At 44.1% G+C, this 13,315-nt stretch overlaps 1 protein-coding gene across 1 annotated transcript in view; it reads right to left on the minus strand.

Annotated features, from left to right (window-relative positions):
- Otud7a (OTU deubiquitinase 7A) overlaps positions 1-13,315 on the minus strand; it is a 136,531-nt gene that overhangs the window by 63,210 nt on the left and 60,006 nt on the right. The window contains exon 4 of the mRNA XM_027955887.2: positions 9,164-9,382. Within this exon, the coding sequence (XP_027811688.2) occupies positions 9,164-9,382 (219 nt within the window). The remainder of the gene's footprint in view (positions 1-9,163; positions 9,383-13,315) is intronic.

Genomic DNA, 13,315 nt, shown 5'->3' on the forward strand with positions numbered 1-13,315 from the left:
ATGTGCTAATCAATGTTAAGAGTTGTTGTTTGACTTTCCCACCATATGGCATGATTTGCTGTGTGATGTTGTGATGCACAGAGTATCCCCCAAAACCTATAAAATCTCACTGAACAAAGGACCAGGACTCACTCCCTGGGACCGCTGCGTCGGGAACGGTTATGAGTCCAGGCTTGAGCTTGAAATAAAAGACTCTTGTGTGATTGCATCGGATTCGGCTCCTGGAGGTCTATTGGGGTCCCACGAATCTGGCATTACAGAATGTAGAGGGAAGAGGAGGGTGGGGAGAGAAGAGAGGAATTCTCTGGCTGGCCTTGAGGAAGTAAGCTGTCACGTTGTGAAGAGAGCTACATAGCAAGGACCCAGTGCAGGACAATTCTCCAGGTGGCCTTGGATAGCCCCAGTTGGTCTCCTTTCCTTGTGTGTAATTCTCAAGAATAACTGCAGAACGTGCTGGATATGCAACGTCCTGAGATAAGGAGGGACCTGTTCAGAATAGCCTTGGCTCTGTGTTGTTTCCTCCTAGAAGAGCAAGTCCTTCAATGCCTTAGCCTAGTGATATGTGTTTCCCCTGGGATATCAAGCTGCTTTCCAGGGTCCCTCAAGCGGGTATATGTAGATGAGACTCTCTGCCTTGGGTGGCTCTCTTGTGGTTTGCCATGAATCTTAGGTTTTTGTTGTCTCTTAGTGCCTGGCTGTAATAAACCTCTGCCATGTAACTTCTTAGGTATGTGAGTGCTCTGTCTCACCAGAATAGGGCAAGTAATATCACACAGTGAACCTGCTTCACACCTAGGTCTTCTGAGCAGGCTCTAGGAGCTAAGAGCATCTGTGGCCAACAGCTAGCAAGAAAATGGGATGTCAGTCATTCAGCCGCAAGGAACCTTCAATCTGAGAGAACTTAGATAAGACTCCAGATGAGGACACAGCCAGCTGACACTTTAATTTCAGCCTGAGGCACTCTAAGCAGAATCTCAGACTTGGCTAAAACATTCCAAACTGCCAACTCACAGAAACTGTGAGATGATAAATTTGTGCTGTTTTAAGCTGCTAAGTGTCTGGTAATTTGTTATGCAGTACTATGTCCTTTAGCCAAAGGGCATTTAAATGGAATTCTGTTCATCATTTCACATTCCTATCCCAGGAGTGTTTAGGTGATGTCTAGGATGCTTCCCTGTGTCCTTGAAGTTAAGGGGAGTTATGCAGGATGAAACACCTGAACCCACAAAGTCAAATGAACAGTTTCTGGGAGCTGTGCTAAGAACACTGTGGCCCGGGCTAGTGATAACTTGCACAATCAGGAGAGGACAGACAGGCAGGCTATAGCCTGCCAGAGAGGCTAGTGGGTGGATGACAAGGCTTAGTGGATTGACTTATGCTGGCTTCCAGAAGCCAAGACCCTTACCCAGCTGAGAGCATTCCTGGGGCTATACATTGGACATGATAACCCTGGGAAGATAACCCCATCGTGTCAAATGCCAGCACTTCCCAACTTCAGGAGAATAAAAAATGGCTACATAGTATTCCAGCATTTCCAGCCAAAATCCAGAGTGGGATGCCCAAGAGGATGGCATTCTTCATATATAGAATGCACTGCGAAGGTTCAAAGAGGGTTCACAGTTCAAAGTTCCTCTTCCTGGCTTTGACAGAGTGGTTATTTACATCTTCCTATGATATCACTTAAGAACATGAAAAAAATTATAGGAGTTGGCATTGTGAATATCTTAAAACCTGAGCTCCTGTAACAAAACAAAAGAAAAAAAAAATCACAAGCCAACACCATCAAGTGAGGCTGATGGTCTCGTGGGTGAGGAGCTATTAGTCACTTGTTCTGACTTTTGAGTAGCATTCCTTCGATTCATACATGATAATGGGACCGATTAACTTGAATGTTGTAACAGATGGTTACCACACAGTTTAAAATAAGATGCCAGTTTGCTCATCCCCAATGAGACACTTCCATGAAGAAAAAAAAAAAAAAAAAAAAACGTGACAATTCTTCATGAGAAAGATGAGGGGGATTCTTGCCCTAAGTGTGACCCTATGATTTCTTTTAATATCACTGAAGTGCACACCTCCCCCTAGAACTACCCGATCCTCTCTTTCTGGGGATTTCTGTACCTTGTAAGTGCTTCTGTGAGAGTTGCCTCCCTAGGACTGTGATGCTTGGCTCCCAGTCTGTCTTTCTTGTGTCTTTGGAGCTCCTTTGGGATAGGAACCTTGTGTTTCTTGTCTTAGTAGTTCTTGATACCAACAATAGTGTTTGTTCTACAATAGTTGTTCAATAACTGTTTTCTAAATGAATGGACAATCATAATGCTGGTGAAAACGATTTATCCTTTTGGTCAAATTCTTAAAAAAGAAATATCTATCACTCTATGCAAATAAAATAAAATACTACTAAAGCCAGCCATTGTTCAATATTTGGTATTTCTTGAGCACTGTGCAAATATCACTTGGTTATTTTTCGTAGTGGCCCTACAAGAAAGGCTAACTCATGGCCTGGTAACAGATAAGAATATGAAGCCCTATGATGGTGGCCCGATGAGGTTCAAGCTATAACCAGTATGGTGCTAAGACATGAACCTGGATCTCTGCACCTCTGAAACTTGGTGCAAGTTCTGTGCTTAACATGTGCCAGGCCCACAGAGGAACATGGCACCTCCAGGCCTGCCCACCAGAGGCCTCTGCTGTGAATGATGGGTGGAGGGTGCTCCAAGCACCACCTGTCAGAAGACAAATCTGGAGTTAGGAAACATGTGGAAGTATTTTTAGGGGCAAGGAATGGTCCCATTAAATGGGAGGCCAATGGAAACCCCATGACACAGAGGGAAGGGGGGGCATGCAATTGTCTGGATCTTGAGTGTCCCTCAAAGGCACAAGTGTTGAAGTCTTGGTCCCCAGTTGTGATGCTAATGGAGGTGATGGGACCTGTAGGAGGTGGGATGTAGTGGGAGGAATTTAGGTGACTGGGGGCATGCCTTTGAAGGGATCACTAGGACCCCTTCTCTTTCTTTCTCTCTGCTTCCTGACTGCCATGAGGTAAACAGACCTCCCCCAACATGCCTCCGATTATATTGTGCCACCACAGGCCCAAAGAAACAGGGCCAAGCAACCATAGACTGAAATCTCTGAAACAATAAGCCAAAATAAATCTTTCACTTATTAAGTTGATTATATCAGGAATTCTGTTATAGTAACACAAAGCTGACTAACTCAGAGTCTAAACTGGAAGAAAGAGATGAATGCAGCAGCCCCTGAGAACTATTGGGTGGGAAGACACTTCCTAACTTTCTCTGCCCCCAAGCATAGTGTTGCTTCTAGTTCTTTGTTTCCCTGAAAACCTGGGTCTCAGCAGCCAAATCCACTCATCAATTCCTTGTGCTCAGAGGCATATTTGGTACCAGGCACAACTTCTTACTGGGCTTCAGGCTCCTGTCATCCCTGGCTGGCTTTTTCTGTTTCCCAGTCCATGTGTTCTCTGTCTCCTCTGCAGGATGCCCCTCTGTCTCCTCCTGCAGAGTATGCTGCCCCTGCTGCTTGCAAGCCCTCAGTACTGGAGCACCACAGCTGGAGTCCTAGCATGGCTTCTCTTTTTCTGTCCCTGCTCCAGAATAATGCCTCTAACCAATGCTCACCATTGCAGAGAGCTGTTTCAAGGGCATGGTGGGAGGGTCCTCCAAGGAGCTCACTCCACCCTACAGATTTCACCATATATTGTGTGAGTGCCCACATTTGCATCCGTAGCCCTGACCTCTGTAACTCCAGATTCACATGTTCAACTAGACAGCAACTTTACAAAAATCTCAGGCTTTTCCTGACAATGCTGGCTTCTTCCTCTCCCCCAGCCCACCTGACATGGTAACATTATCTACCCACGTGTTAGGCGCAACATTCTTGGGGTCACGTTGACTCTTCTGTCTGCCACAGCCCCATCCAATCCCTCATTAAGGCCTGGAGGTCTACCATCAAAACATGTCCTGCTTCGATATCTACCAACTTCTTGTCACTCCCATTGCTACCCCACAGCCCTGACCACTTCCTTTCTCCTGGACTACAGCAGCTGCCTCCTGCCTATTCTTCCTGCTGCTTCTCTTTATAACTCTGTCATCCATTCTTGATAGAGAAACTACAATCTGTCAGATGTAAATTTAAATGTGTCACTCACCTTCTCAAACCCTCTGAAGGTGGCATATCCTCCCTAAAGTAATACCCAAAGGACTCCTGAAGGTGCCCTAGGCCTGGGCTCCAGTTCCCCTGCCTTCCTTCCTGGCTTCTCCAGCCCTTGCTCCACCTGCACACATGACACTGCTTCTGTTAAGTACACTCAGTCTGTGATGCTGTGTCCCCTATGCCAGGAATGTTGATGTCCCGGCTGGTGACATCACTCCCTGCCCTCCTCTGGTTTACTTAGCCCCCTCCCTTCACCTTGGGCTTCCTTACCTTGCTTTTGACTTCTTCACAGCAGCCAGCATTGCCTCATTTAATATTTATAGTTTACTTGTTTATGGACTTTCATTCTCTGTGGAATTTCACCTCCTCCAGGGCAAAGATTTGTATCTGTTTGGTTTGTGAGGAAGCCCTTGACCTCAACAGGTCATTCTGTGGGAGCATAGCAAAGGTGTTCACTGGGGGACTCTATCTCAGTTTGGTAGCTGCTATGCATCTCTGACTTTTGGATGGAAGAGAATATAGCTCAAGCAAGCCAAGCAACTTGGTCAAGCTCTCCCAGATGACTGGGACTGAAGCCAGGGTTGAGATGCCTCTGAGGCCTACAGACCTCCACATTTAGGACTTTTCTAGCAGATTCCCTCCAGTACAATTATCCTTGCATGGAAACAATTCAATGCCATGATTAAGGTGTCCTAAATGTTTTTGGACATCTATATTCCAATGTCCTGTGTATGCAATAAATACTGCGTTATACAGACATGCTTCTGTCCTTTGGCTCATGAACATACTGCCGTGCCTCCCACAATCTTACCCACATGCTGTTAGTTTCCAAATGAGGTAATGGATGTCACTTCCTAAACCTAGAGACCTCTGGTCTCTGAGTCTTCTTACTTTTGAATACAGCAGGGCCACCCAATGGAGAAATGGATAGGCCCATGGATGCTCTGGCTGGCTAGTCATTAAAGAATGAAAACTGGTTTCTTTTCTATCTCTGAAGGTCAATCAGTTTGAGTTGCTGAAGGGTGGACCCTTCTAATGTGCCCAGAACTGTCGTGGGTTGGGTGTCACTATGCCCTCTGGGGTTGTAATTTAAGGGAAAACTGGTTCCCTGATCTATGGTATATTTGAGTATTCAAGGCTGGCACTCCACTGAATATGGAGCCCTCAGAGATACATGGGGGCTGCCTGTCCCGTGACTGGGGAAACTGGGCAGACACCTGAACACTGGAAAGAGGATACTGAGAAAGTAGAGTCAAGTCCCCAGGATGGACTAGCTGGAGGATAGGTAACACTAACTGAGCAAAGCCCATATTTTGCCAAGTTTTTGGACCATGTAATCCCTGGGTTATTATGTAGCCAAGGAAGGGGAAGTTTCCCCACTTGAGGCCTTATGGGAAAAAAAATGCTATTTCCTGTCCACCACAACGGATTTAACTGTATTTGAAGCAAGTGGACTTTTTTCACTAAATATTTTTTCCTATCTATTTTTCAATCTTACATGTGTACAGGAAATAATATTGCATATAAATAGTTTATTCACAACTCTTTTAAGCACTAAACTACTAGAAAGAAGAATTTATACCTCCTACCCAGTAGTATTGGGCATAAATATCACATCACAGATATTTGGTAGAGTTTTTTGTTTTCCCCATGGACAGTGACAGTTGAGGCCCCAGGAACACAGCCCATGGGGTGTGAGGGGAGCAAGAAGCTGCTGCCAGATGGGTTGTGGGGCTGGGGATCCCCACCAGAATTTGACCCTTAAGCAAGGGCTTAGACTAAACCCTTGCTTAAGGGTAGAGAAAAAGGAAAGTTCAGACAGGTCAGATGGATAGTGTGCTGGGTTTGTGTTCCCACCAGCCTAGAGATGGCCTTACTCTGCAGAGAGACATACACATACACATTTGCCCATGTACCTCCCTTGTTTCCCATGTGGGGAGTGTGGAGACATGTTTTGTCATAGGCTGCCTTTTCGAAGCAGAACCCTGACCTTCAACCTCATTCCTCTATAAGTACCTTTGACAGCCTCCTGAGGTATGGGCTGGTGGTGTCTCCTCAGCCTCTTGCTAGCATAGACCAGGCTGGGGCCTAGATCTCTGCTCCCATTCTTCTCCATTCTCAGTATACAATGTAAGCAATGAGCTGTTTGAGAATTTAACACATTAATTTGGTAAGTTTGGGTTTTAAAGAGGTGTTTACCAAGACTGGATGATTGAAATTCCAATCAGACAAAATATAAATCAATATATGATACTGTAGTCTCCCCTTATCAGCAAGGGTATGTGTTCCAAGACCCCCAGTGAATAGTGCTGGATTCCAACAAAGATTGTTTTTCTATACATATACACCTGTGATAAAGCTTAATTTATAAATTAGGCAAGGTAAGAGATTGATGATAATAACTAATAATAAAATAGAATAACTGTAACAATACATTGTAATCAAAGTTATTTAAGCTTACAAATTCATCATTTCTGGAATTTTTCCATTTAATATTTTCAGAACATGTTTGATCATGAGTAACTGAAATGTGGGAAAGTAAAACTGCCAGTAAGGTAGGAAGCTGCTGCATATGGCCAAAAAATACAGGAAAAACAACCAAGAGAAGAACCAGCTTTTGTTAAGCATGATAGGTCTGAAAGGAGAAAGCCAATGTAGTAGACTCTATATATGCACCTTAAACAGGACTCTGAGCTTCAAATGAAGCAGTGTGTTAGGGCAACTGCTGCAATTACTCTGATACCAGCAATCTCTGGGGTTGAACTCCATACAGGTCTGAGTTGCTGCTGCATTTAATTGAGAGTAATGCATAAAACTTGTTTTCTTCTCTATGAAGAATGAAACTTGTTTAGAATACCATATCTCAATTAGTCACATGGAAGCATCATTGAAATAGCCAGCTTCCACAGCAGGTGGTTCAAATTACTGTCAACCCCTATGAATTGTTTCATGCTTGTGGATCAGTCATTGCTGTGGAGGTGAGACAGAGCAGGGATGTGGGTGCCAATCACTGAGGTGTTTTTGATGGCTGTGCAGAAGCTGAGATAATAATTTGTCCACAGTCACAATGTGAGTTCCAATACAGTGATTGGGGAGACAGACACTGTTCTAAAAATCAAGCACACTGTTAGTGAGGCTCCCCAGGTCTTATGACTGAGATATGACTGCAAATGTGCCCAACACAAAAAAGTCCCATGAATCATCATCCCTTTCTCAGTGTAGGTGCATCCTGCACCTCTCTCTTGCAGCAGATGGATGAGTATTATTCTGACAAGCAATGGCTTAAAACCAAGAATACACAGAAGCTCCAAGCTGGTCAAAACACCCAACACATTACTTTTTGGATGTTTCCCATTTGCCCTGAAGATCTACACTCTACCCTTCTGCATGCCATTCTCCACCCAGAAGGTGACATGGACCACATCAATGAAATCTCTGCCATTTATCCTACTAGTGAACGGCACTGGTCAGAGCTTGCATGGTGGAAGAAGAATGTGGTTGGAGTCTTATTTCTCCATCATTTTCTCTCTCTCCAAAGCCACAGCTCTCTCCATACAGCTACTCTCACCCCTTGCCTCTCTGATCTGCACAAGGGTGGCAATGGCCTCTCCAGGGCTACTGCCTGGCATGGCACTGTCGATCACTGGTATCCACAAACCCTGCCCATTCCTCAGCAAACAGTCCCTTTACAGAATCCCTTCATCTCATTAGGTATTGTGGGTCATCTTTCTTTCCTACTAGGGTCCCGACTAGTCCACCCACCAATGTATAACCTGTAGATCCTTCATTACTGGATTTTTCTGAAACACTCAAAGGTGCTTAGCAATTTTCATTGGGTTTTGGCCAAGAGATAAAAGAAGCTCCATTCTCTAAGAGTGCATTGTTGGCTGCAGCCCTCAGCAGAACACTCTCTCCTCTAGCCAGCTCTGCTTTCCTGTTTGTCTGGAATGTCACAATGGGGTACATCTTCAAGGGCCAGGGATCTGGAAGTGAGGCCACTCCCCAGCAGACAGAAAGAACTGGCTGAAGGCCAATCAGAATGAGAAGGCTGTGCTTCCCGTCTCCAGCAGAAATGGTTCCCACGGATTGAGAACTCACTCTATGTCCACTGCCAGTGCATGCTGGCAGGTAAGGACCTCACCATGAGGTGCGTGGCTTGGGAAGAAGGGCACATAGTCTTCTATATTATGTTTGTAAAGTTATGAATGTAGTTTTGCTATAATTTGTACTGCAAATGATCAAGAGTGGATAGGTATATAGCTTTGCCTCAAGAAGAACCTTTTTCTGTTGCAGACATTGGGTTTGAACTACTTACTTTTTCCAGAGGGACTTCAAAGAAGAGACATTTGTGTTGATCCCTGAGTGTCTTCCTTGTTGGAATGTTAGGGTGAAGAGGAAATGTTCAGGAGAAGGAGACTGAACTTAGGCTTTGCTTCCTCAACCCAGAGGCCAGAAAGGCTGAGAGGGCAAGGGACTGACAGCTACATGAGGCATGTGCCACTGAGTACTCAGAGAGCTTCACCAGGCCAGCTGTGTTCTCACCTTTGCAGATGGACAGCTGAGGCCCAGAGAGGTTACACAACTTGCTCATGTACATGGGAATAGACAAGAGTCTCCTATTTTTCTTTTAAGCTCAGGATCTTTCTTATCTTTTGTTCATCATCCATGGAGGAGCAAGATGGGTAAAAGAGAGAAGCAAGGCAGAGAAGCATGGAGTTCTCTTGGAGGAGTGGCTGGGATTTAGGAACAAAGGAAACAACTCAGAAAATATCAGCAAAGCATAACCTGCTCATATGCCCTACATCCTGCCAGCCCAGGTGGGATCACATTCAGTCTTTACAGAAGGTTTGGTACCAGCACTGAGAGTCCTGATGGATCACTGCTGGGAACCTCAGAACATGCATCTCCCTCTTGCTCACTGAGTGGGTTAGGCCAGCTTGCTCAGTCACTGAACCTAAGGAAAGTGAGCCTGATGGCAGAAGCAACTCACCTGCCTGCTCCAAAGCTACCATCGTTGCCTGCTCTATCAAGTCCCGCTCGATGAAGCTCCTGAAGTCCTCACTGTACACACTCAGATCTGGCAACTGGAATGTGTAGATTGGCATCTCCAGAGGGAACTGTTCATTGTTGCATTCATTTGCTACGTGTGACCGGGCCAAGGAGACAATGGCTGAGCTGGCGTGAGAAATCCCCCGGGAAAGTCGCTTTTCTGCAGGGAAGAAGGAAAGACAGCCAGAGTAAGTCTAAGTGTGGCTCTGTGTACATGCAAATACATGGGAACACACAAAAGTCCTCATGCATGCACACATGACACCCAAACACATGTGTATGCACACACCACACACAAATTTATACATAGGCACACAGATATACACAAGCATATTTCTACCCTGCAGGCCCTTCTGCTGTGCAACTAAAATTTCCACCACCCAGTGTGTCACTTCCTCATGCCTAGCACAGAAGCGCTCAGAGGTGAGCTGCAACTCCACTGCACAAGTGCACATTAAAATTGTCACAGGGCACCAGGCTTGCTTTTGGGTCTGTAGTTACATTTAACTCAATTCATCAGAGCTGTCCTCTCCTAGCATTGAATGGCACAAGGGTGGCTCCTTATTATTATTATTTTTTCCATTTACGTATTTAAAGAAATAAGTGACCTACTCAAGCTTTTTTGCCTGTTTCTAAGATTTTTACTAACGTTCCTCTGATAAACACCTCCCACATGAACATCCTTGGGATATAAACATGAATCTTTACTTGTGTTTCTTTTCCACCTGTAAATACTTATGTCACAGCATTATCAGATATGATGGTCCACTCTGGTCTTGTTCTAGTCTAGGCTTTCTAACCAATGAATAGTAATGCAGTGTAGAATCACCTAAAAAGTATGCATCTTTGTTCTCTTAATGCAGAAAAGCATTTTTACTTTTTAAAGCCCTGTGTTTGATGGCTACATTTAACTTAAACAGGAATTCTTGATGTGGGAAATAATTTTTCTTTGTTACAGTGAGTATTTGTAACTTTTAACAACAGTTCTCTTATTTTCCTCAGGAAAGGAGGATCACCAGTGTTTGGCCTTGATTATTTTATAAACCCTGTGGTGAATTCCTAAGTATATTCCCTTGATTTATAAAGACCCCCATTTTATTTCAGATGAGCCTGCTCACTGGTAAGGATGCCCCCTGGAGGTGCACTGCTAGCGGACATACTATGGACACACAGAAAATCCCAGCCTGCACCTTCCTCCAGAGCAGGAGCTTCCTACATGCTCATTTATAGGATTAGCAGAGAGAAATGACGTTAATAGAATTTGGCTAGAACAGACTAATAGGCAGAGGCTTTTGATCCTGTGTTAGTTTTTAAATTCAAAATTAATTCATAGAAGTCTCATGTATTTGCCCACTTAAATGAATGGAAAGTCAAAGACACAGAATATATTTCAGAATAGATGGTTTTGATTTGCCCGCAATTTCATTCTGAGACAACAGGACTAAATTGTTTTAAATTTTGAGAAAATGCAAAAAGAGATGTAAAATCACAGGCCTTTAAAAAGAAGAAAACTGGAACACTTGGACCTGTCATGTGTTGATGACCATTGTTTCCTCACTTGTTCCAGATCTCTAAGAGCAGGAGCCAAGGAGACCCCAAGTAGATCTGCCTCTTGCATACCATGCTGAGCTCACGTATTTTTCATAGAATTTGTTTTTGAGTCTGAGAAAGAAGAAACTGCCTGGAACTGCCCCATCTTTGGGGTGTAATGGAAATGGACATCAGATGTTAGAGAATCGAGGGGCCATGCACACCCATAATCTGTTGGTCTTGGGTTGGGCATCTTCTCCCCAGTCAGCTCACAAGGCTGCTGCAAAACAGTGGGAATTTTTTAACCAGGGGCAACCATTCTCCTTCTGCATTTAACAATCGGTAACAATTTATCAATTTATAAGATGCAATTAGGATCTTACAAACATTGTGATTAGAGGTAAAAAGTGATTAAGAAAATTTAAACATGAAATATTTGGAATTAGTCTCAAGAAAAAGCATTTTTTAACTAAAACAGATAAATTGAAGATCATATAATTACAAATATATGTTTCTAATTCTGACACCTCTCTGTCCCTATCATCACCTCCACGACTGCACAGTAACCACACATACTCACATACTGACTTTTATTTTTCAGTGCTGGGGATGGAACCCAGTGCCTTCTACGTGCTAGGCAAGTGCACTCAGTCACACTCTCAGCCCTGATTCTTTAAACGTGAACCCAGTGATTCTTCTTTTAGAGGTATAAATGAATAAAACATTTTATAAGAATTACCATGTTCACAGTTGTGCCTCATGAAATAGGAAGATAAAAAAATAAAATCACAGTGGGAGCATGTATAGAATTTCCCACCTGCTGATAAAGCCAACTCCAACATTGATGATTTAGGCCAGGGGAGGTACATGACTGTATTTCTGGTTTTTTTTTTTTTTTTTGTGTGTGTGTGTTTCTAAAGCTCAGGCATCTGGAGCCTAGCTGACTGGGGAGAAGATGCCCCACCCAAGGCCAAGCAAGTCTTAGAGGAAGACTCTAAGGAGTGAATGTTTCATATACAAACCAAGTAATCCAGAGTTTGAACCAGGTCTTCTGTCTGGCTCTGGGGACCCAGGACCCAATATTTCGTTGCTTTAATCACCCTTGGGTCCAGGTACCAGACAATCAAAGACAGGCCCCATGCCTCAGAGCCCACTGAAATGATGGCAACTAGCCAGTCCAAGATCTGCTTGCCTTTCCACAGAACACATAATAAGAGATCTCACCCATGCTCCCCTCCCAACCCTGCTTCCTGACCCACCCTGTGTGCCTCCACATGGAATGCAGTTTCCAGGCAATTGTGAGGAAAACCTTCTTTCCTCCATCCTTTCTGTGTTTGTGTGTCTTACAATACTTGATTAAAATAATCCTGGGTACATTTTAAAGCAGGTGGACAAAACTTTCATTGAGAGACAGATACAAATATTTTAGACTCTGTAGGCCACACAGACTTAGTATTGAATACTCAATAGCATTAAAACAGGCATAAACAATACATATGTGAATGGGCATGAGGGTGTTCCAATAAAGAAATTATTTAGAAAACAGGCAGCAGCCAGATTTTGTTTTAGGGCCATCATTCGCTTACCTATGATTTAGACTGTGGAATGCTTTATTTTATTTTTTTTTATCACACTTCGATTTCTGAAAGACCTCAACTAGGAGAGACATAAACTTGATTCAGAAACTATTTAATTTGTTTTATTAAAAATCAATATATCTGTCTTGTAGACTTATTTTACTATGATAGATTCTTTTTATTTCTTGAAAATAATATCTGGTAAAATTTCAACAGAGCAGGTGCCAGTGACACTTATTAGGCCATGATTCTGTCAATTGCTCTAGAAGCCGAGAAGCAGGTCCTTCTAGTATTCTCACAGGAGGATAAGATAATGGCAAGGATGTTTGCTGCCCGCAAACATATGTTTGAGCAGGAACTTCCGTATTGGCACCTGCCTGGAACTATTGCTGCCTGAGAGGGACTAAGAGCTTAACTCTGTGAGTCTGAAGGCATGGACAGTCTGTAGGCCCTCGGGGAGAATGGAAGAACACACCTGTCAAAGTAGTCCCTCCTGAACCAGATCTAATGGCAGAAAGGAAGCAGACCTTGAGAACAATATAACAAGAAGCACAAGACAGTGCACAAGCCTCAGCATTCTTCCCCTAAACCTTCTCCAGGGATGCATAGGAGCAGAGGGGTGGGAATGGGTGAGGCTCCACAGGCTGGGGCTGGGGAGGGCATTCTGGTTGTGCCTTTGGTCTCCCCAGCAGAGCCCTGGCAGGTCACTGCCTCCCCCATTGTCACTGCAGTGTTGGTGAAGAGCTGCTCGAGCCAATGCCTGCTGAAGGATACTGCCAGGAAGAGGCACCAAAAACAGTGAGCACACATACCCTGACACACCCTGACAGCCTGGCAGTTACCAGAGAGTAGACAGCCCCTGGAAACAAGCCATTTCTTGAACAGTGATGCTGGGAGGTTCCCTGAGGAGAAAAGCCAACTATGGGGAAGACAGCAAGTAGGGAAAGTTTAGAGCCTGAATTAAAACATTCAAGGCTCAGCAATCC

The sequence above is a fragment of the Marmota flaviventris genome, chromosome 2 (genome assembly GCF_047511675.1).
Source record: "Marmota flaviventris isolate mMarFla1 chromosome 2, mMarFla1.hap1, whole genome shotgun sequence".
Taxonomy (NCBI): domain Eukaryota; kingdom Metazoa; phylum Chordata; class Mammalia; order Rodentia; family Sciuridae; genus Marmota; species Marmota flaviventris.